Source organism: Aotus nancymaae, unplaced genomic scaffold, assembly GCF_030222135.1.
Source record: "Aotus nancymaae isolate 86718 unplaced genomic scaffold, 86718_ANA_hifiasm-v0.15.2.pri h1tg000083l, whole genome shotgun sequence".
In the NCBI taxonomy this organism is placed as follows: domain Eukaryota; kingdom Metazoa; phylum Chordata; class Mammalia; order Primates; family Aotidae; genus Aotus; species Aotus nancymaae.
This window is the reverse complement of record NW_026988498.1, coordinates 8,034,214-8,057,964: the sequence shown is the minus strand read 5'-3', so window position 1 is coordinate 8,057,964 and position 23,751 is coordinate 8,034,214. Positions and strand designations below refer to the sequence as shown.

Below are 23,751 nucleotides of genomic sequence, written 5' to 3'. Positions count from 1 at the left end.
TCTGTGAGTCTTTGGGGGTCATTTTGAATACACGGCCCTTCCACAGAACAGGAGGTGCTGCTAGCATCTAGTGAGCAGAGGACAGAGATGCTGCTGAGCATCCTAAAATAAACGGGACAGCCCCCCACCCCCATGACAAGGAATCATCCCACCTCAAATTCTGGAGTGCCACTGTTAAGAAGCCCTAGTATAAAAACAAAGGTACGAAAGTGTCTACGTAAACTTCAACACTGTAAAAATATGTACAAAAACTAAAACTTCCTAAGAAGTCCTAGTATAAAAACAAAGGTACAAAAGCGTATACGTAAATTTCAACACTGTAAAAAGATGTATAGAAAACAAAACTAGGAGGAGATACCTTTTTAAATCCTAAACAGTGATTATCTATAGATGGTGGAATTATCGTTGACTTTTTCTTCTGTACTCTTTTCAAAATGTATCAAATTTTCCAAATGAGGACATTAACTTTTCATTAAAAAAAAAACAAAACTTAACTTCTGATTGGTTTGTATTATATGACCCATGTTTAGGATACAACATGTGCCCTTAACCCCTCCTCAACCATGTGGGGATCAGACAAAGACATTTCAAAAACCTCTATATGAAACTACTTTTTAAGAAAGTTACAAAAGATGCTGGCAGAAATTGTAAATAACTTACGTGATCAACCTAAACATCTCTGAATGTCTGAACTTATTAACTGGGTAACAAAACTGGTAAAGCATGAAGCATGGATATTTTATGTGCACCCTGCAGCTGCAGAAACTCTTCATTCAAAGTGAGAGATGAGGGCAGGGTGTAGTGGCTCAGGCCTATAATGTCAGCATCTTGGGAGGTCAAAGTGGGCAGATTACTTGAGGCCAGGAGTTCAAGACCGGTCTGGCCAACGTGGCGAAACCCTGTCTTTACTAAAAATACAAAAAACGAGCCAGGAGTGGTGGCATGTGCCTGTAGTCCCAGCTACTCAGGAGGCTGAGGTAGGAGAATCGCTTGAACCTGGGAAGCAGAGGTTACAGTGAGCAGAGATAGTGCCACTGCACTCCAACCTGGGCAACAGAGTAAGACCCCATCTCAAAAAATACAAAAACAAAACAAAAACAAAAAACTTTTTTTAAAACATAAAATAAAGTGAGAAATGAGGAGCAAAGAACTTAAAGTATAAAAAACATTGCTGGCTGGGCGTGGCAGCTCACACCTGTAATCCCTGCACGTTGGGAGGCTGAGGCAGGTGGATCACAGGAGGTCAGGAGTTTGAGACGAGCCTGACCAATATGGTGAAACCCCGTCTCTACTAAAATTACAAAAATTAGCCAGGCGTGATGGCGGGCATCTATAATCCCACCTACTTGGAAGGCTGAGACAGGAGAATCACTTGAACCTGGGTGGTAGAGGTTGCAGTGAGCCAAGATTGTGCCACTGCACTCCAGCCTGGGCAACACAGTGAGACTCCGTCTCAAAAACAAACAAAAGAAACCTTACAGGAGAGTCCATATCAAAATATTCTACGAGTAGAAAGCGCTCACTTGGCCTAATGACCTTCCTTAATCCCCCATGGTTAGGTGCTCTGCGGAAACTGAACAAGCCAACCGCCCATAATTAATGGCACACCCTCCTTTCCTGCAGCTAATAAGATTATTAAAATTGGTTTCTAATTTTATTTCACTTAGTTAATTCCACAGCTAGAGGCTCATGTGCAACAACAGTTGGGCAACACCAGGAGCCTATTTTCTATAAATCTGTCACAGTTGCAGAGTTCTAAACTTTGCACTGTATCTAATATAATAATCAGTCTCAACTTTTTTTTTTTTTTGAGATGGAGTCTTGTTCTGTCGCCCAGGCTGGAGTGCAGTGGCGAGATCTCGGCTCATTGCAACCTCCACCTCCCGGGTTCAAGCAATTCTCTACCTCAGCCTCCTGAGTACCTGGGATTACAGGTGCCCAACACCACACCCGGCTAATTTTTATATTTTTAGTAGAGACGGGGTTTCTCCATCTTGGCCAGGCTGGTCTTGAACTCCTGACCTCATGATCCACCCACCTCAGCCTCCCAAAGTGCTGGGATTACAGGCGTCAGCCACCGTGCCAGGCTCAGTTTCAACTTGTTAAGGAACTGTAAGCAGGAAGCCTGCAGTTGTTTCTGTACCCTGAACTCACACAAACGAAAACTGAAAATGACCTTAGAGGCTATTTAATTCTGAACGAGTTTCAGCCAGTCACAGACAGCTAACCAGCCTATTGGCTACATAGAAACCTCTCACCGGAACATACCCAAATGAGGCAAATGCCTAGCTGTAGCCAACTGAGTAACTTCTTGACTTCTGCTACAAAAGCTCATTGCCCACACCCGTGAGCAGCTCTCTGACCCTCCACACATGTTGAACACTGTCAGATGCATGAATCCTTTAATGCTCAAAAAAACCGAAGTTTATCTTGTCTGAAGTTTTCTTTTAACAAACTTGACAAAACACAGTACAGTACTCAGAGAAACAAAGCATTCCCAGCCCTAATAGAAACCTGAACTAATCAGATCGAGAAATAGAAAATCACCAGGGATTTCCAAACCGAAAACCAAACAAGGTATTTCTGGGGGAAGATGGCAAGATGAAAATAAATCACAGCATTTTCCTCCTCTGACACATAATAAAATACATTTTTATTTTTGACACAGAATCTCACTCTGCCACCTAGGCTGGAGTGCAGTGGTATCATCTTGGCTTACTGCAACCTCTGCCTCCCAGGTTCAAGCAATTATCCTGTCTCAGCTTCCCAAGTAGCTGAGATTACAGGTGTGCACCATAATGCCCAGCTAATTTTTGTATATTTAGTAGAGATGAGGTGTCACCATTTTGCCCAGGCTGGTCTGGAACTCCTGATCTCAGGTTATCTGCCTGCCTCTGCCTCCCAAAGTGAGGATATTAGACGTGTAAGCCACCATGCCCAGCCTAAAATAGATTTTTTAAAACATATCAAATAGTAAAAGCTACCAAGAATGAAAAAAAGCTTTGGAAAGAAAAAATTCTGTGAAGCAGCCAAATAAGAAAAGGGATTGTAAACTTAAAACCCTGGTGGTCCTGGGGGAAAAACTCCAGACAGCTGAGGAGGAAGGAGACTCAGCACTAGAGCCGCTCCTGACCCTCACAACGGGAAGCTGACAGGATCTCAGACCTCCCACCAATGTTCCAAATCTGCAGGAAGTAAAACGCACAGATATTCTTATCTTGTTCCCTCCTCTGGCTAAGAGGCAGTAAAAACAGCAGCTGGGAAGAAATGGATGAAAGAGAAGACAGCAACGGAACTGAGCCTCTCTGATGGAAGTGAAGCATAATGGGCCACACTGAATTGGGAACGAAAAATTATTCCCCACTACAGGGCAGCAATCTGGAGCCTAGAATGAAAGACATTCCCCCTCAGTTAGATGGTGGAAAGCTTCTCAAGACAGTTAACAAAAATCCAAGAAGTACTGTATATCTTTAAATACCTACAAGGGACTGGGCACGGTGGCTCACACCTGTAATCTCAGCACTTTGGGAGGCAGAGGCAGGTGGATCACTTGAGCTCAGGAGTTCAAGACCAACCTGGCCAACATGGCAAAACCCCATCTCTACTAAAAACTCAAAAAATTAGCCGGGTGTGGTGGCATGCGCCTGCAAACACAGCTACTTGGAAGGCTGGGGCACAAGAATCACTTGAACCTGGGAGGCGGAGGTTGCAGTGAGCCGAGATCGCACCACCGCACTCCAGCCTGAGCGACAGAGCTCAGACTCCGTTTCAAACAAACAAACAAACAAACAAAAAACAGCTAGAAGGGAATAAGTCAAATGTTTCTAGCATAAAGAAAAGACAAATATTTAAGGTGATGGATATCCTCATTACCCTGATTGGATCTTTATACATTATATAAATGCATTTAATAATCATACAAATACATTCGATTATCATATGTACACTGAAAATATATACATCAGTTACATACCAATTAAATAAAATAATTTTTTAAGTGAAGACAGAGCAGAGCCCAGGCAGCATCACTGTACTTATCTCAGTTTATCTCACCTCCCACCACTCCCTCAGGAAAACTAGCTAGAACCTGTTTGAGATTCAGAAGAAAGAGAATAATCTCCCACACTAGGGAGAGCTGCCTAAGCATGAGAAAGATGAAAAGAAACAGTTTGGAAACAATATAAATGTATTAGAGAAGAAATAATGTAACCCTAAGATGCATAAATTAATTTATTACATGAAACATGTGAGGCTGGGCACAGTGGCTCACGCCTGTAATCCCAGCACTTTGGGAGGTTGAGGTGGGCAGATCACTTGAGGTCAGGATTTTGAGACCAGCCTGGTCAACACAGTGAAACCCCAGCTCTACCAAAAATACAAAAATTAGCTGGGCACAGTAGCATGCGCCTGTAATCCCAGCTACTTGGGAGGCTGAGACAGGAGAATCACTTGAAGCTGGAAGGCAGAGGTTGCAGTGAGCCTGGGCGACAGACTGTGACTATATCTCTATTTAAAAAATAAAAAATAAACCAACAACTGTACTTCTAAGTATTCATCCATTTCATCCAAGAAAAAAATGTCCACAGAAAGACTTATACATGAATGTTCACAGCAAATTTACTTGTTGTAGCCAAAATCTGGAAACAACCCAAATGTCAACAAGTCAATGAATGAACTGTGATAAATTCATATATCAGAACAGTACTCAAAAATAAAAAGGAATGAGTTACTGCTGTAACAATCATATGGATAAATTTCAAAAATACTATGATGAAATCAGACATTAAAGAATACTACTATATGAGTCCATTTATATGAAGCTCTAGAAAAAACAAATCAAATTAGAATAACAGAATGTAGATCAGTGGCGGCCTATGGAGATTCACTGAGAAAAGTTATAGCGAACTTTGAGGGTGACAGAAATCTTCTACCTCCACACAGGTTGTAGTTAACGTGGGTGTAGAAATTTGTCAAAACTCTTCAAAATGTACGCCTAAAAACAGGTGTACTTTATTGTATATATATTATACCTCCATGAGGTTGACTTTTTTTTTAATGATGGGGAGAGGAGTTTCTAAGATGCTAAAAGTAGATGGTAGGAATATGAATGACTATTTTCTTTTTCTTTGTATTTTTCTGTGTTTTTTCAAACTCCTCTCCCTGACCATTTAAAACAAATCTAAAGCAAACTGTAGTTAAAGTACTTTAACGATCAGATCATTTCATCCTTCAGAAAGAAAATATAGTTAGCTTTTCTCCAGATTATGTACCTAATCTGTTCTGCTTCCTAATATAATTTTTTAAAAGTTCTTACATGTATTTAAACAGCTTTTCGAACTCCTCAAAAAACTTTGATCTAAATTGATCTAAAATAAATTATTTGTTTTGTTGTGTTGTGTTGTGTTGTGTTGTGTTGTGTTGTTAGAGACGGCATCTTGCTGTTACCCAGGCTGGAGTGCAGTGGTGTGATCTCGGCTCACTGCAACACACCTCCCGGGTTCAAGTGATTCTCCTGCCTCAGTCTCCTGAGTAGCTGGGATTACATGTGCATGCCACCATGCCCAGCTAATTTTTGTATTTTTAGGAGAGTCGGGGTTTCACCACGTTGGCCAGGCTTGCCTCAATTCCTGAAGTCAAGTGATCCACCCTCCCTGGCCTCCCAAAGCGCTGGGATTACAGGCATCAGCCACTGTACCCAGCCATCTTGACCTAAATTATCTTACTTAATCTTTACAACAACCCTAAGACATAGCCAGGTCACATTTTATCCTCACACTGTGAACTTAATATGTCTGCAAAATTTTATTTGAAAGTATCATTGGGCAGGGTATGGTGGCTCATGCCTGTAATCCCAGCACTTTAGGAGACAGAGGTAGGCAGATGGCTTGAACCCAGGAATTCGAGACCAGCCTGGGCAACATGGTAAAACCCATCTGTATGAAAAATACAAAAAATATTAACTGGGCGTGGTGGCTTGTGCCTATAGTCCCAGCTAGTCAGAAGGCTGAGGTGGGATGATCATCTGGGCTTGGGAAAGTCGAGGCTAAAGTGATCACTCCAGCCTGGGTGACAGAGTGAGATCTTGTCTCAAAAAAAAAAAAAAACTATCATTGAATTTTAGTAATTTTTAAACATAGTACAACCACAAGATTCTATTTTTGTGTGACCCTTTCTCTGCAAAAAAATTTAAAAATTCACCAGGCATGGTGGTGCACACCTGCAGTCCTAGCTACTAGGGAGGCTGAGGCAGGAGGATCACTTGAGCCTAGGAGTTGGAGACCAGCCTGGGCAACCGAGAGAGACCTCGTCTCTATTTGAAAACAAAAAATTCTCAGATAAAAAGCATAACAGGCTGGGTGTGATGGCTCATGCCTGTAATCCCAGCAATCTGGGAGGCTGAGGTAGGCAGATCGCCTAAGATCAGGAGTTCAAGAAAAGCTTGACCAACACAGCAAGACTCCATCTCTACTAAAACTACAAAATTTCAGCTGGGGCAGGTAGATGGGGAGGTTGAAAAAAAAAATTTCGGGCCGGGCGCAGTGGCTCACGCCTATAATCCCAGCACTTTGGGAGGCCGAGGCGGGTGGATCATGAGCAAGAGATCAAGATCATCCTGGTCAACAAGGTGAAACCCCGTCTCTACTAAAAATACAAAAATTAGCTGGGCATGGTGGCACGTGCCTGTAGTCCCAGCTACTCGGGATGCTGAGGCAGGAGAATTGCTTGAACCCAGGGGGCAGAGGTTGCGGTGAGCCGAGATCGCGCCATTGCACTCCAGCCTGGGTAACAAGAGTGAAACTCCGTCTCAAAAAAAAAAAAAAAAAATTTCAGCTGGGCACACTGGCTCATGCCTATAATTCCAGAACTCTGGGAAGCCAAGGCAGGTGGATAACTTGAGGTCAGGAGTTCAAGACCAGCCTGGCCAACATAGTGAAACCCCTCTACTAAAAATATAAAAATTAGCCCAGCATGGTGGCATGTACCTGTAATCCCAGCTATTTGGAAGGCTGAGGTAGAAAAATCACTTGAACCAGGGAGAAAGGGATGCAGTGAGCCCAGATTGCACCACTGCACTCCAGCCTGGATGACAATGTGAAATTCCATCTCAAAAATAAAATAAAATAAAATAAAATAGAAATACAAAAATTAGCCAGGCGTGGCAGCAGGCGCCTATAGTCCCAGCTACTTAGGAGACTGAGGCAGAAGAATCAATTGAACCCAGGAGACAGAAGTTCGGTGAGCAGAGATCATGTCTCTGAATCTAGCTTGGGTCAGAGCAAGACTCCATCTGAAAAAAAAATTAATAATAAAAAGTAAAAAGGATAGTAATACTCAATATATACTGAGCATTATTATCGAGAGATGGATGATGAGATGTTGAACTAATATATTTATTATTTTAACAAAAAAAAATGTTCTCAAATTCTAACCATCAAGACCTTAGAACAATGGCAGCGACATTTATTTAATAGCGGAGTTACATACCTGACAACATACTAAGAAAATGAAGAGCGTTATTGCAGTCCATAGAACCTTCTCTCTAAACTGGATCTGAACAACAAAATATAAAGAATGATCAATTGAAACCAAGAAACAGCACATTTTTGGGGGGGGGGCAGGATTTTTTAGGTTCTTCTTTGGGTCCTAATTATCAGAAGCTGGAAATGTCCATATGTGTTATAGAGCAAGCATTTTGGTTTATTAGGTACAAAGTTTAATAGACATTCCATCCTCTCTCATACATACACACACACACACACACACACACACACACACACGTACACATTCTTCTTGATGACTGGATAAAGATATGCTATATATAAATAATGAAATACAGGCCAGACACAGTGGCTCATGCCTATAATCCCAGCACTTTGGGGGGTTGAGGTAGGTGGATCACCTGAGGTCAGGAGTTCAAAACCAGCCCGATCAACATGGAGAAACCCCCATCTCTACTAAAAATACAAAATTAGCTGAGTGTAGTGGCATATGCCTATAATCCTAGCTACTCCCGGAGGCCGAGGCAGGAGAATCGCTTGAACCCAGGAGGTGAAGGTTGTGGTGAGCTGAGACTGCGCCACTGAACTCCAGCCTGGGTGACAAGAGCAAAACTCCGTCCCCCCGCAAAAAGAAATACTTTTGAGCCATGAAAGGAATGAAATCATGTCCCTGACAGCAACATGGATGGAACTGGAGGAGGTTATCTTCAGTGAAACAACTCAGAAGCAGAAAAAATCAAACACTGGGTTTTCACTTAAAAGTGGGAGCTAGGCTGGGCGCGGTGGCTCACACCTGTAATCCCAGCACTTTGGGAGGCCGAGGTAGGCGGATCACAAGGTCAGGAGATCGAGACCATCCTGGCCAACATGCTGAAACCCCATCTCTACTAAAAATACAAAAATTAGCTGGGCGTGGTGGCGTGCGCCTGTAATCCCAGCTACTCAGAAGGCTGAGGCAGGAGAATTGCTTGAACCCAGGAGGCGGAGGTTGAAGTGAGCCGAGATTGCGCCACTGCACACCAGTCTGGCGCCTGGCGACGGAGCGAGACTCTGTCTCAAAAAAAAAAAAAAGTTGGAGCTAAACAATGAGTCCATATGGACATAGGGTGTGGAATGATAGTCACTGGATGGAAATTCAAAGGGCACAGGGTGGCAGCAAGAGATGGATAATGAGAAATCACTTCATGGGTACCACGTACGTTATCTGGGTGATGGATACACTAACACCACTACACAATACATCCATGTAACAAAACTGCCCTTGGGCTACTTAAATTATACAAATTTAAAAAGAGAAAGAAACAAGTTCTAAAAATTAAACTTTCTTATATTTATATTTTTTAAATCTTTTTTTAAGAGGAAAGAATTTTGAAATCTAGATTTTTCAGTTTCTCTTTCACTTCAAAATTTTTACCTGAAATATTTTGATTTTATATGCATATTTTTTAACTTAAGTTCTGGGATACATGTGCTGAAGGTGCAGGTTTGTTACATAGATATGCATGTGCCATGGTGGTTTGCTGCACCTACCAACTTGTCATCTAGGCTTCAAGCTCCACCTGCATTAGATATTTGTCCTAATGCTGTCCCTCCACTTTCTCCCTACCCCTCGACAGACCCTGGTGTGTGATGTTCCCTTCCCTATGTCCATGTGTTCTCATTGCTCAGCTCCCACTTATGAGTAAGAACAGGCAGTGTTTGGTTTTTGAAACAGCAAATTTAAAGCACAAATCCACATGAAAATGCAATTAACGTCCCCCATCTTGACATGGAATTATTCACTCTTAAATGTCCCTTTCTGAAGTACTGTCTTAGGTAGATTTCTCTTTAAATGTCCCTTTCACCTTAGTAGCAGGTACAACAAACTGCTGAACTTCCTGAATACAAGTTTCTTTACTTTTCATAAAAAAGGTAATTTAAATACAGGCAGTTCTCATCTGCATTGTATGGTGTTAAATGAAACTGAAAAGGAGGCAAAGCAAAACAGATCCAATGTGCATGTGATTCAGTAAACACTGCACTGTGCAAAGGTAGACCTGCCTATGATAGTGGCACATGAATATTTTACAGACCGCAAAGCAAGGGTTTCTCAAGATGCCTTAAATGTAAATGGAACAACTATTTTTACAATCTCAAAGCAATGAAAAAAAAAAAACCTCTATTCTTTTTTTCTTGTGTGAACCTAAAAAAAAACCTCTAAATAAAATAGTAAGTTTAAAATGTTTTTACCTATCTCTACGTCCCTATTCCTATTAGTTTGATGAGAAACTGAAAGTATAAAGAATTTCTAGAAATTGGCCAATCTGGATTAATAATATTTCCAGAATTAAAATACCTTAACTCTAAAAGTCTGCAATGATGGAAGAATGATTTGACCCAGTCACAATTATCTTCTGAATGCATTCCTGTCATTTTCTCTCCAATGAATGAATCAAGAAATGGGAGGTATACATATATGCACAAACGCAATTCATTTACATAAAACAGCTGTACTCATCAAAACCTATCCAGCAGACTGGGTTATTTCTAGCCCAGTAGTCACATCATTAGCAAGGACAATATACGCCTTACACTACGGGAATTATACAGGATCACTGCAGACAGGAGAATACTGTCTTCACTAACACACAGGCCAAAGAAACACTTAGTTTGGAAATGCCACAAATTAAAGAACAGTCATTTCTGAAAGCATGAGATAACCTATCTAGATTTAAACAGGTTTATATTAGTTTTATTCACTCTGTGCCTCTTGCCACGAGGATGAGCAGCAACAGTTTGCCAATTACCAACAGAGAAGGACTGAAGAAGGGAAATGAACCTTGCTGGTTTAGTAGGGTAAGTCCTTGAGCTACCCTCTGTATTATTAAAATATTATACTTACTTTCCTTTCCGGTTTCTGAATTTCTGGTAGAACTGCACAGAAAGGTTTGATAACTTCTAAAAACTTGACTGTAAAAAGAAAAAGAATAAATGTCCCTATTATTATAAAGTTAAAAAAAGATGTATCTTTCTAGAGAATCAAACACAAATATTCTCTTTCGCCAGCAATTCACCCCAACCTTACAGCCCAAAATTAAATAATCATACTGCTCTCCATTTCAAATGATATATAAAGGAAGAGATAGAATTAAAGGTACAAAAAAGCCCAAATGGTTTGATGACTAGTCAGTAGGAACAAAGACATCCAAGCATCCTTTTTCCAGAACTTTGCGTCCTCACACTTGTATCCAATCATTTTATACATACAGAAAGGGAGTGGTTCAAAGGGCATCACGACGTCCAAAGAGAGCAAATGCACTCTACTGTGGTACCCATGAGACAATGCATGACAGAAGAAAACAGGTATCAGACGAGGAAGACAGGAGGGTACCTTGTACACTCAGGAAGTACAACAGGAAATAGGCTTAATCTGCAGAACTGACTTAAACAACTGAAAGATACCGAAATGTGTAAGTCACAAAAAATCACAGAATCACCTCCTATAGTTAACTTTTTTTTTTTTTTTTGAGACGGAGTCTTGCGTGTTGCCCAGGCTGGAGTACAGTGGCATGATCTCAGCTTGCCGCAACCTCTGCCTCCCATGTTCAATCGATTCTCCTGCCTCAGCCTCCCTAATAGCTGGGATTACAGGTGTCCACTACCACTCCCAGCTAATTTTTGTATTTTCACTAGACATGGGATTTCACCATGGTGGCCAGGCTGGTCTGAAACTCCTTACCTCAAATGATCCTCCCACCTCAGCCTCCCAAAGTACTGAGACTACAGGACTTTGACTAGGCCTTTCTGAGTTGATGTCATGATAGAGGTTGAAATTTGGGTTTATGAAACTGTTTTTGGCATAGACTTTTCTAATCACATTAGGTCTAGTAAAAGTGAAGCCAGATTTTGACTTGTGTGTAGGCTTGAGTGAGGAGATGAACAATGGATTGTGGCTGGGTAGAAGCCTAGTATGTTAGAGAAGTTGAACCCATGGCACCCAGCCAGCCTATAGTTAACTTTTTAAAGTATGTAATCTCTGCTTCACATTTCATTGCCTCTCCCAGGTAACGCCAGAGTACTTGCTTATGTAAAATAATCAGCCCAGATAATTTACAATTACATTTCATCAGAAAGTATTGTTTTCCCAGACTACTCTTATAGTAATAAAGGTAAGATAAAGCAAGGTTCTTTAAGGATAGACACCATCTTCTGGGATGGCTTAAGTCAAGCCCTGCTGGAGAACTGGAGAGTGAAGATGACAATCTCTCAAGTTTCTGTCCTTTGCCAAAGGGTCTGCAATGTGGAGAAAGACAAGCCACAGCTAGCTATTAGTTAGGCTCTTCGGCTCTTCCTCCCCTACAGACACTGGATTCTGGGCCAGGCGCAGTGGCTCACGCCTGTAATCCTAACACTTTGGGAGGCTGAGGTGGGCAGATCTCCTGTGTTCAGGAGTTCAAGACCAGTTTGACCAGGTATGGTGGTGGGCACCTGTAGTCCCAACTACTTGGGAGGCTAAGGCAGGAGAATTGCTTGAAGCTGGGGGGCAGAGGCTGCCATAAGCTGAGATCGCACCATTGCACTCCAGCCTGGGCAACAAGAGCAAAATTCCCACTCAAAAACAAACAAACAAACAAACAAAAAACCTGGATTCTGTATATTAACATCCCAAAACTGTCTTAAAGCTGATGTGATTACATTTCCACAGTTAGCCTAAAGTTGACTATATTATCTTTTTTAAAAAAGTATACAAATGATGGCAGTCACTGATGTTTGTTTTTCTTCTGAGATGGGAGTTTCGCTCTGTCGTTCAGGCTGGAGGGCAGTGGCACGATCTCGGCTCACTGCAACCTCCGCCTCCTGGGTTCAAGCGATTCTCCTGCCTCAGCCTCCCGAGGAGCTGGGATTACAGGCGCCCACCACCACGCCCAGTTAATTTTTATATTTTAAGTACAGACGGAGTTTCACCATGTTGGCCAGGCTGGTTTCGAACTCCTGACCTCGGGTGATCCACCTTCCTCGGCCTTCCAAAGTGCTGGGATTACAAGCGTGAGCCACTGCGCCCTGCCAGTCACTGATGTTTTACAGAAGAATTCACTAATTTTCATGAGCGGATGTTTGCTACCTAAGTACTATTAGGTTGGTGAAAAAAGTAACTGCGGTTTTTGAAAAGTAACTGAAAACCGGAATTACTCTTGCAGCAACCTAATATTCCGGACTATCTGGAAAGTAAATATGAATTATGAAAGCATGCATCGCTAACGCAAAACAAGTATCAATCATATCAGGAGAGTTCCTAGAACCTCTCCAACCCTTTTTCCTCCCACCTCAATCCAAGCTACTGTCTCAGATTCCTTGACATTTTATGATCATCTGTAAACGGTATTCACGTTCAAGCAGAGCTGCTGGCTGCCCCGTTTATCCCTGTGATGCAGAATTTTGCCAAGGGTCTCTCCTACTCCCGTTCTGATTTTCCCCCAAATGTCCACTAGTTGGCTAATGGATGCCCTGCTTGGGTATGCGTGACCCATTCATCCAACGAACATCTTCACAGTCATGCAAGCAGCTATGTGCACATATGCGGGGTTGAGTGTTAGGGGAGGGCCCTGAAATGCATTCCTATAACATAAGGCCTTGTCCCTAAGGCTATACAACCTTACAGTGTTCAGTAAGCGCTACAGAATGAACAGTTTAGGGAAAATGCTGTGCTACCAATGCACTCCTTTCCTCCCCTAAAACACACGCCAGGCATCACTTTTTTTTTAATTGAACAAGTTAGGGGAGCTTTATTCAACGCAACATGCCAAGGAAGGATGATGGGGAAATAAAACTACGGGATTTGTTTAATTTAATTTCTGAAAAATTAAAAAGTGGTCCAGGTTCACCCGCTGCCCTAACTCCCTGCCCCCAAAAACCAATGGCCTCCCACCGCCATCCTCGCCCTCTAGCGAGCGCAAACTCCGGGCCTCCGGGTCCCGGTACCCGCTGGGCAAGGCCTCGCACGCCCGGGGGAGCCTCGGCGGAGGCCCCTGGCCCGCGCCCTCCACAGCGGCCCGGAACGGCCCGCGCATCCCCGGCCCGCACGACCCTGAGAGCGCGCCGGCCGCACCGCCCGCAGCCCAGGCGGGGCCTGCGTTCCCGGCCACAGCCCCGCTCCAGCCTCCGCTACTCACTGCCCATGGCGGCTGCTGGGGAGGCCCGGGGGGAACCGCCGCCTCTGCGATGCCTTCGCTCGGCTCCCGCGGCTCGGGCCTCGGTGCCGGCTACTGACGTGCTCCTGCCAGCCCCGCGCAGGCTCCGCCCCGCACCACGTGACCCGCGCGCCAGCCTGGCCCAGCCCCGCCCCCAGACCGGCCGTTGGCCGACGTCCGCCACGTTGCCATGGTAACCGCAGGCGCTGCGACAGGGCGAGCTCGGGCGTAGGGAGGCGGGGCTAGCACTCCTGGGGGCGGAGCTTGGGCGGGCAGCTGTGGGGAGCTGGAGCCGCGCAGGGGCAGAGTGTTCCTGCACCTCGTAGCCGACAGGCTTTCGTGACTCAGTGTGGAGAAGCTGCCGTTTCCTCGCGCGCCACAGCTGACCCAGACCTCCTGGGCACCCTTCGGGGAGGCCACGATCCCGGAGCCGCCCGAGGAGCGCGGAGCTCACAGTTCTGACCCCGAAGCCTGGGGCTGAGCCGCTGAGAGCGGACGGGACCGAACCAATCTTATTTTGCTTCATTCTTATCATTATCTCTTGGAAGTTTGTAAAAATTTGTGACACGTCGTTGTATATAGTTAGAAGCTATGAACGCTCCCGTCTCGACTTAAGCTGGGCTCCTCCATCTTCTCCAAAATACAGAGATCAGGATCGTAAGCCTCCTACCGTTGAACAGTTTTCCTGAAGCCACTATTCTCTTTTTTTTAAGAGCCAGTCTTGCTCTGGCTCAGGCTGGAATGGAGTGCAGTGGCGCAATCATAATCTCCCATCCTGTTAATTCATCCTTACCTCATTCTACTTTGTATTTTTTTTTTGAGACAAAGTCTCACTCTGTCACCCAGGCTGGAGTGCAATGGCGTGATCTTGGCTCGCTGCAACCTCTGCCTCCTGAGTTCAAGCGGATTCTCCTGCCTCAGCCTCCCGAGTAGCTGGGATTACAGGCACAGGCCACCTTGCCCAGCTAATTTTTGGATTTTTAGGAGAGACAGTGTTTCCCTATGTTAGCCAGGCTGGTCTCAAACTCCTGACCTCAGGTAATCCGCCCACCTCGGCCTCCCAAAGTGCTGGGATTTATAGGCGTGAGCCACCTAACCCGGCCTGTAGTAGTCATTTTTACACTTGCCTAATCTCCCCTGCTATGCAGTAAACTTCTAGATAGAGTGCGCATTCTTACATTTTCTACCATGTACACTATCCTACAAAATGATTGACTAAAGTGCAGTTTTGACACTAAATTACGAGCTAATTTCATGAATGCAATACCCTTTCAATAAAGATGCACTAAATTCCAGCCTGGGCAACACAGTGAGACCATGTCTCTACAAAAGGTAAAGAAAAACAAAAATTAGCCAGGCATGGTGGCTTGCACCTGTTGTCCCAGCTTGTCAGGAGGCCTCAGGAGGATGACTTGAGCCCTGCAGGCAGAGGTTGCAGTGAGCTGAAATCACACCACTGCATTCCAGCAGTGGGGGAGTTAGGGGTAGGGGAGATGCACTAAATTGAAAATATCACAGAAGGTGAAGCCTGTCTTGTGCCTCTTTTAGTGCCTATTTCTGGGATAGTTCCATGTTTCAAGTAAGAGCCTGGGAAAGAGTTTTGATACTCTGGATAAACTTTGTGAATAACCCTTCCACTATTCTTTTTTTTTTTCTTTTTGAGATGGAGTCTCACTCTGTCGCTGGGATGGACAGAGGTTGCAGTGAGCTGAGTGGCCAATCTCAGCTCACTGCAACCTCTGTCTCTCAGGTTCAAGCCATTCTCCTTCCTCAGCCTCCTGAGTAGCTGAGATTACAGGCGCATGCCACCTCACCTGGCTGATTTTTGTATTTTTAGTAGAGACAGGGTTTCACCAAGTTGGCCAGGCTGGTCTTGAACTCCTGACCTCAAGTGAACTGCCTGACTCGGCCTCCCAAAGTGCTGGGATTACAGGCATGAGCCACTGTGCCCGACCCCCCACCATTCTTTCTACCACTACATGCCACCCAAGACTTTTCCTTGTTTTAACTACAATGTGCCACCTAATCTACATCCATCAGGGCTCTCACTCTACCTTCATCTTTCATGGTTTTAGCACATCCAATAAGAAAATGTCTCTATGTATAAAATGCTTTGTTTTCTCAAATAGAGTGTTAGCCCATTGAGGACAGTGGGCCACCCATTTGATCTTCGAGTTCTATGTATTTCTAAAGTCCATAAAAATGGCACATAGGGAATAGGTGTCCAATAAAGTATTTATTGATGAAATACCATTTTACTCTTATAGAGTCATTTCTAATGTTTGGTTCATATAAGTCAAAGAAAACAGGGACACAACACTGAAAAAATATAACTTTAATACATTTTTTATTTTTAATTTTTCTTCAGACAGGGTCTCACTCTGTCATCCTGGCTAGAGTAAAGTGGTGCTATATCGGCTCATTGCAACCTACGCCTCCCCGGCTCAAGAGACCTACCTTCCTCAGCATCCCAAAGAGCTGGGATTTGAAGCATGAGCCACTGTGCACTGTTTATTTTTATTTTTGAGAGGGAGTTTCACTCTTGTTACCCAAGCTGGAGTGCAATGGTGTGATCTCGGCTGACTGCAACCTCCGCCTCCCAGGTTCAAGCGATTGTCCTGCCTCAGCCTCCCAAGTAGCTAGGATTACAGGCACGTGCCATCACACCCAGCTAATTTTTGTATTTTTAGTAGAAACAGGGTTTCACCAGGTTGGCCATGCTGGTCTGGAACTCCTGACCTTAGGTGACCCGCCCACCTCTGCCTCCCAAAGTGCTGGGATTACAGGCATGAATGACTTAGCCTGGCCTACTAAATTTTTAAGAGATAAAAAGTAATGAGTATTTGATTTGGAATTCTTCAAATGGTCCCTCCCTGCATGGTAATTTAAAGTGCTGATCCATGTTGCAGTAGTGATTGAGAGTAGAAAGGTTAAGATAACAGAAGACACATTTCATGGCTCGAGTTAGAGAAGACATAAAAAGAAATCATGAAGGGCCGGGCGCGGTGGCTCACGCCTGTAATCCCAGCACTTTGGGAGGCCGAGGCGGGTGGATCGTGAGGTCAAGATATCGAGACCATCCTGGTCAACATGGTGAAACCCCGTCTCTACTAAAAATACAAAAAATTAGCTGGGCATGGTGGCGCGTGCCTGTAATCCCAGCTACTCAGGAGGCTGAGGCAGGAGAATTGCCTGAACCCAGGAGGCGGAGGTTGTGGTGAGCCGAGATCGTGCCATTGCACTCCAGCCTGGGTAACAAGAGCGAAACTCTGTCTCAAAAAAAAAAAAAAAAAAGAAATCATGAACAGGCTGTGAGGTTGAAAATTAGAAATTTGGAAAGATCTAAAATAATCTTTTATTTTACTGGGTTTTTTTTAATTTTTGAGGTGGTCTCCACCTGTCGCCCAGGCTGGAGTGCAGTGGCTCGATCTCGACTCACTGCAACCTCTGCCTCCCAGGCTCCAGTGATTCTCCTACCTCAGCTTCCTGAGTTGCCGGGATTACAGGCATGTGCCACCATGCCCAACTAATTTCTGGTTTTGGCAGGGACAGGGTTTCACCTCGAACTCCTGACCTCATGATCTGCCTTGGCCGCCCAAAGTGCTGGGATCACAGGTATGAGCCACCGCAACTGTCCCTTATTTTTATTTATTTATTTATTTATTTATTTATTTTTGAGATATAGTCTCGCTCTGTTGCCCAGACTGGAGTACAGTGGCATGATCTTGGCTCACTGCAACCTCCACTTCCCGGTTCAAGTGATTATCCCGCCTCAGCCTCCCGAGTAGCTGGGACTACAGGCATGTGCTACCACACCCAGCTAATTTTGCATTTTTATTTCAGATGGGGTTTCTCCATGTTGGTCAGGCTGGTCTCAAACTCTCAAGCTTGGGTAATCCACCTGCCTCGGCTTTCCAACTGGGATTACAGGCAGGAGCCGCCATGCCTGGCCAATTTTTGTATTTTTAATAGAGATGGGGTTTTACCATATTGGCCAGGCTGGTCTCAAACTCCTGACCTTGTGATCCACCCGCCTCGGCCTCCCAAAGTGCTGGGATTACAGGTGTGAACCACCACGCCAGGCCTTATTTTTATTTTTTGAGACGGAATCCTGCTCTGTCACCCAGGCTAGAGTGCAGTGGTGTGATCTTGGTTCACTACAACCTCTGCCTCCCAGGTTCAAACGATTCCCCTGCCTCAGACTCCTGAGGAGCTGGGATTACAAGCATGCACCACCATGCCCTGCTAATTTTTGTATTTTTAGTAAGAGTTGGGTTTTCGCCATGTTAGTCAGAATGGTGTCGCACGTCTGACCTCAGGTGATCCGCCCCGCTTGGCCTCCCACAATGCTATGATTACAGGCATGAGCCACCATGCGTAGCCTAAACTAACCTCTTAAAAAGATCCAATCTTCCATCTCATTTTTGTGCTTAGACTTTTGAAATCTTTTCATTCAAGAAATCCAGAAGCCCTGATGAAAAAAAATGATGATATGCTTTTATTTTTTTTATTTTTCATTTTTTTTCTTGTTAAAAAATACAACATTGGTCATCGTTTTCATTAAACAGATCTTTGTGATTTTACTGATTTATATGAGCGGTGCTAAATTACATGATTTATAAGACTTGACAAAGGAAGAATGCATTGAGGTATATGGGAAGAAAAGGGATATGAATACAAGAGAAATTTTAATGACCAAGGCACACATTTCAGATGTGAATCATAAATCTACCGCTGTGGCTTGAACAACCTATATGCACATTGATTCCGGAAGACATGATCCATTGCTGGTAAAAGTAGAGAGGGCTGGGCTTGCGCAGTCCCCTGGTACTCCCCGCACCACTTCAGAGAAGAAGCGTCATGACACAAGAACAGTAGGCGGTAGAGGCTGCCCAGCACTGAGTCCGGTGAAGCCATACATGGTTTGCTGTTTACTTCAGCTTCCAGCATTTGCTTTCATTTCACAGTGAGGAAGTCAGCTGGTGATCTCTAAGAAATCCCCAAGCACCTGGCGTTAGGAAGGTCCCTCTGTTAAAGAAGAATTCTTTCTTCCTTTCTTATTATTTTTTGAGATGGAGCCTTGCTCTGTTGCGCAGTCTGGACTGCAGTGGTGGGATCTCAGCTCACTGCAACCTTCGCCTCCCAGGTTCAAGCCATTCTCCTGCCTTAGGCTCCCAAGTAGCTGGGATTACAGGCATGCACCACCCTGACCAGCTAATTTATATATTTTTGGTAGAGATGGAGTTTCGCTATGTTGGCCAGGGTGGTCTGAAACTCCTAACCTCAAATGATCCACCTGACCTCGGTCTCCCAAAGTGCTGGGATTACAAGAGTGAGCCATGGCATCAAGCCAGGAAGTGTTCTTTAAACACCACAAATAAACATAATGCAGCAGGGACTTGTAGAGGCAATTCTGATTAACCAAGGGCTGAAATCCCCATCTGACACCCAAGTCAGTTAAAAATAGTAAGATATCACTGCAAGAACAATTCAAAAGAAAAAAAGTTTATGGTAAAATAGGCACGAATCAATTTCATTATAACTAAAACTCCTTAATTTAAAAATATAGTACTAGAAGATCATCCACCCAGAGATTTGTATTTAATGGGACTGAGAATTGCTAGTGTTGGGGGAGATACTTTATACGGTGGCTGGAAAGCAGCAGCAGAGATTACATAAAACGAAAATAGTAGTACTGCCAAAGGACTTTTAAAAAGGAGAGGGAAAATTAATGAAAGTGACATGCATCAAACAAGCCAAGAGGCAGTGTTGAAGTCGCCTCCACGGAGCTGTAACCTCAGAAGGGTTTCCTGGTCATACATGGTCAATTAGGGTCAAGTCTGAAATAATCTAGATAATGACCTAGTTTTCCAGCTCACTCAGAGCTAACCAATCTATAACACTATCATACTTTTCTTTATATTTTTTGAGACGGAGTCTCACTCTGTCGCCCAGGCTGGAGTGCACTGGCACCATCTCGGCTCACTGCAACCTCTGCCTCCCAGGTTCAAGCAATTCTCCTGCCTCAGCCTCTCAAGTAGCTGGGACTACAGGTGCACACCACCGCACCCGGCTAATTTTTGTATTTTTAGTAGAAACAGGGTTTTGCCATGTTGGCCAGGCTGGTCTTGAATTCCTGACCTCAGGTGATCCACCCACCGTGGCCTCCCAAAGTGCTGGGATTGCAGGTGTGAGCCACTGCATCCAGCCACCACACTTTTTTTTTGTTATTGTTTTTTTTTTTTTTTTCTATTTCTGCTATTACACTTTCAAGGATAAATTTGCTGGTTGCATTCATGTATTCATAACCAGTTCCCCTGGTTGTTACACCTATTTCAGATTAAATCATGTATATCAATCCCAACATCTTACAGGAGTACAGTCTTTTCATATTACCCAACAGAGCGGGAGAGAGCTGAGGAAGGAGGCCTCTCTTTTAATGGCCATTTTTTTTTTTTTTTTTGAGACAGTCTTGCTCTGTCACCCAGGTTGGAGTGCAATGGCATGATCTCAGCTAACTGCAATCTCCGCCTCCCGGGTTCAAGCAATTCTCCTGCCTCAGCCTCCTGAGAAGCTGGGATCACAGGCACCTGCCACTACACCCAGCTATTTATTATATTTTTAGTAGAGATGGGGTTTTACTGTGTTGGCCATGCTGGTCTCGAACTCATGACCTCAGGTAATCCACCTGCCTTAGACTCCCAAAGTGCTGGAATTACAGGCAGGAGCCACTGCAACTAGCAGTTTTCTTAAAGACAAATCATGTTTCTTCAAAAGTCATTATCAAGCGAAGGTCTTGGCGAGGATCTCTTCATGCTGCTGCAAGTGAACTGTGCCAATTCCTACAGCGGGTACTGGCAAAGGGGGCCGGCCCACCAGATGGAGCTATAAGTGCAGCAGAGAAGAAATAAAATGACATTTTGACCAGATCAGAGCTCTGCTTAGTTCTACCAAAATGGTGCATGTAATTCTCTTAGCTTGTTTAAACATAAATCATCTCTTTCAAATAATGAGTTATACAGAATAGATTAAAGGGACAGGGCTCCGTGGCTCAATGCCTGTCACCCCAGTGCTTTGGGAGGCCAATGTAGGCATATCACTTGAGGCCAGGAGTTCGAGACCAGCTGGCCAGCATGGAAAAACCTCGTCTCTACAAAAAATACAACAATTAGCCAGGCGTGGTGGTGTGCGCCTGTAATCCCAGCTACTCAGGAGGTGGAGACATGAGAATCACTTGAACCCCGGAAGCAGAGGTTGCAGCGAGCTGAGATCGTGCCACTGCACTCCAGCCTAAGCAACAGAGCCAGACTTTGTCTCCAAAAAAAAAAAAAAAATAGATTGGAGGGAAATACGTCACCACTAACAACTAATGGAATGCCAGGCAAGATGACACATGTTCTTGAATTTGTCCTATTCTTTTTTTTTTTGAGACAGAGTCTTGCTCTGTCGCCAGGCTGGAGTTCAGTGGCTCTATCTCGGCTCACTGCAACCTCTGCCACCTGGGTTCAAGCAATTCCGCTGCCTCAGACTCCTGAGTAGCTGGGACTACCGGCGCGTGCTACCACACCTGGCTAATTTTTGGTATTTTAGTAGAGACGGGGTTTCCGCATGTTGGCCAGGATGGTATCAATCTCCTGACCTCGTAATCCACCCAACTTCGGCCTCCCAAAGTGCTGGGATTACAGGCATGAGCCACTGTGCCCAGCCATAATTTGTCCTATTCTCAAGTAACTATTAGTTGATTCTAACTGTAGAGTTTATTTAATTAGAACTATTTACAAGAAAAATGATTTGAGCCTAGCAAACTGGTATCAAATGAGTGAACTGAGTTCTAATCTAAGCAGGATAGAAATATATACACAAGTATAATTGGTTTTCACTTTCTAAAGAACAATCTAGCCTCCTAAATGACAAGGTAGATAGGTCTACTTACCTACTAACAGAATAAAAAAAAAAATCAAGAAGTATAACAGTGTTTTTTTTTTTTTCTTTTTTGTTTCTTTTTTTGAGACAGGGTCTTGCTGTGTTGCTCAGGCTGGTCTTGAACTCCTGGGCTCAAGTGATCCTCCTGCCTTGGCCTCCCAAAGTACTGAGATTACAGGCATGAGCTACTATGCCCAGGCAAGAAGTATACCAGCTTTGATGTGAAGAAGCCCAGCTGCGCAGATGGATGATATGATATCGATCTGTGTTCCCACCAAATCTCACGTGGAATTATAATCCCTAATGTTAGAGGTAGGGCCTGCTAGGAGGTGATTGGATCATGGGGTTGGGTTTCTCATAAATGTTTTAGCACCATCCCCTTGGCGCTGTCCTTGTGATCATGAGTGAGTTCTCATGAGATCTGGTCATTTAAAGGTATGTGGCATCGCTTTCCAACCCTCCGTTGCTCCTGCTTTCACCACGTAACACGCCTGCTCCCCGCTTGCCTTCTGCCATGATTGGAAGCTTCCTGAGGCCTCCCCAGAAAAAGAAGATGCCATGCTTCCTGTACAGCCTGCAGAACCGTGAGCCCAATAAATCTCTTTTCTTTTTTTTTTTTTTTCTAAGACAGGGTTTCACCATGTTGGTCAGGCTGGTCTTGAACTCCCGACCTCAGGTGATCCACCCGCCTTGGCCTCCAAAGTGCTTGGATTACAGGTGTGAGCCACCGCGCCCAGCCCAATAAACCTCTTTTCTTAGAAATTACCCAGTCTTAGGTTTTGTGTTTTTTTGAGATAGAGTGTCACTCTGTCGCCCAGGCTGAAGTGCAGTGGCGTGATCTCAGTTCATAGCAACCTCCACCTGATGGGTTCAAGGGATTCTCCTGCCTCAGCCTCCAGAGTAGTTGGGATTATAGGCACCCAACACCGCACCTGGCTAAATTTTGTACTTTTGGTAGAGAGGGATTTTACCACATAGGCTAGGCTGGTCTCAAACTCCTGACCGCAGGTGATCCACCTGCCTTGGCCTCCCAAAGTGCTGGGATTACAGGCATGAGCCACCCCACCGGCCTCAGGTATTTCTTTACAGCAATGTGAGAACAAACTAATACAATGGGCTTGGAATGAGCGTTATCGGGTGTATCCAGTCCCACACTGTAAAACAAGTCTGCTCGTCCCCCGACTTGACCAAGGCTTAGATAAGACATGCTGAGGTAGTGGGATGGAGAGCCAAAAGGTGCCGGGCACGGTGGCTCACGCCTGTAATCCCAGCACTTTGGGAGTCAGAGGCGGGTGGATCACGAGGTCAAGAGATCGAGACCACCCTGGTCAACACGGTGAAACCCCGTCTCTACTAAAAATACAAAAAATTAGCTGGGCACGGTGGCGCGTGCCTGTAATCCCAGCTACTCAGGAGGCTGAGGCAGGAGAATTACCTGAACCCAGGAGGCGGAGGTTGTGGTGAGCCAAGATTGCACCATTGCACTCCAGCCTGGGTAACAAGAGCGAAACTCTGTCTCAAAAAAAAAGAAACACGTAGGCCATGCATGGTGGCTCACATCTGTAATCCCAGCACTTTGGGAGGCCGAGGTGGGCAAATCACCTGAGGTCAGGAGTTCGAGAGCAGCCTGGCCAACATGGTGAAACCCAGTCTCTACAAAAATATAAAAAATTAGCCAAGCATGATGGCGGGTGCCTGTAATCCTAGCTACTGGGGAGGCTGAGGCAGTAGAATCGATTGAACTTGGGAGGTAGAGTTTGCAGGGGGCTGAGATCATGCCATTGCACTCCAGCTTGGGTGACAAAGCAAGACTCTGTCTCAGAAAAAAAAAAAAAAAGAAACGTGCATATATATATATATATATGTCCCCATAAACACTCAACATTTTCTTCTGCAGGACAGCCTAAAACTAGATTTTATATTTTGGTTTATCTTTAAAGAATTGAACTGGCAATAGGGAATAAACCCATTTGTTGACACTCCAAGAAAAACATGCACACAAAACACTCCCAGAGAAAAAATGTGATTACCTTGCAGGCCAGCTGCTTTTCAAACCTCGGAGAAACAAAAGACCATGGACCCATGTTCTGAGGTTCCTCCTGACTCCAAATATGATCTACGAGAGAAGAAATTCATTTCAGCACCTCAGGTAGACACATGCA

The 23,751-nt window shown here is 44.4% G+C and overlaps 2 protein-coding genes across 10 annotated transcripts in view; both read right to left on the bottom strand.

The window, feature by feature from the left end:
• The window catches only part of SEC61A2 (SEC61 translocon subunit alpha 2), a 54,150-nt gene extending 40,385 nt beyond the window's left edge, over nucleotides 1-13,765 (bottom strand). For 5 of the 6 annotated variants that reach the window (XR_002478534.2, XM_021670626.2, XM_021670627.2 and 2 more), the window contains exons 1-3: nucleotides 13,649-13,765; nucleotides 10,381-10,448; nucleotides 7,486-7,551 (exon numbers count right to left, since the gene is read on the bottom strand). Coding sequence is in view for 4 of the 6 variants with exons in the window: in XM_021670626.2 (XP_021526301.1) it covers nucleotides 7,486-7,551; nucleotides 10,381-10,448; nucleotides 13,649-13,655 (141 nt within the window). In the remaining 2 variants the exon portion in view is untranslated. Of the gene's footprint in view, nucleotides 1-7,485; nucleotides 7,552-10,380; nucleotides 10,468-13,648 lie in introns of those variants that run through there. The other variant, XM_064369007.1, reaches the window with a different exon arrangement.
• A 4,376-nt stretch (nucleotides 13,766-18,141) lies between these two features.
• DHTKD1 (dehydrogenase E1 and transketolase domain containing 1) overlaps nucleotides 18,142-23,751 on the bottom strand; it is a 55,661-nt gene continuing 50,051 nt past the window's right edge. For all 4 annotated transcript variants that reach the window (XM_064369070.1, XM_064369068.1, XM_064369071.1 and 1 more), the window contains 2 exons: nucleotides 23,620-23,705; nucleotides 18,142-20,551 (listed from right to left, as the gene is read on the bottom strand). In XM_064369070.1, coding sequence (XP_064225140.1) covers nucleotides 20,450-20,551; nucleotides 23,620-23,705 — 188 coding nt within the window. In that variant the 3' untranslated portion in view covers nucleotides 18,142-20,449. The remainder of the gene's footprint in view (nucleotides 20,552-23,619; nucleotides 23,706-23,751) is intronic.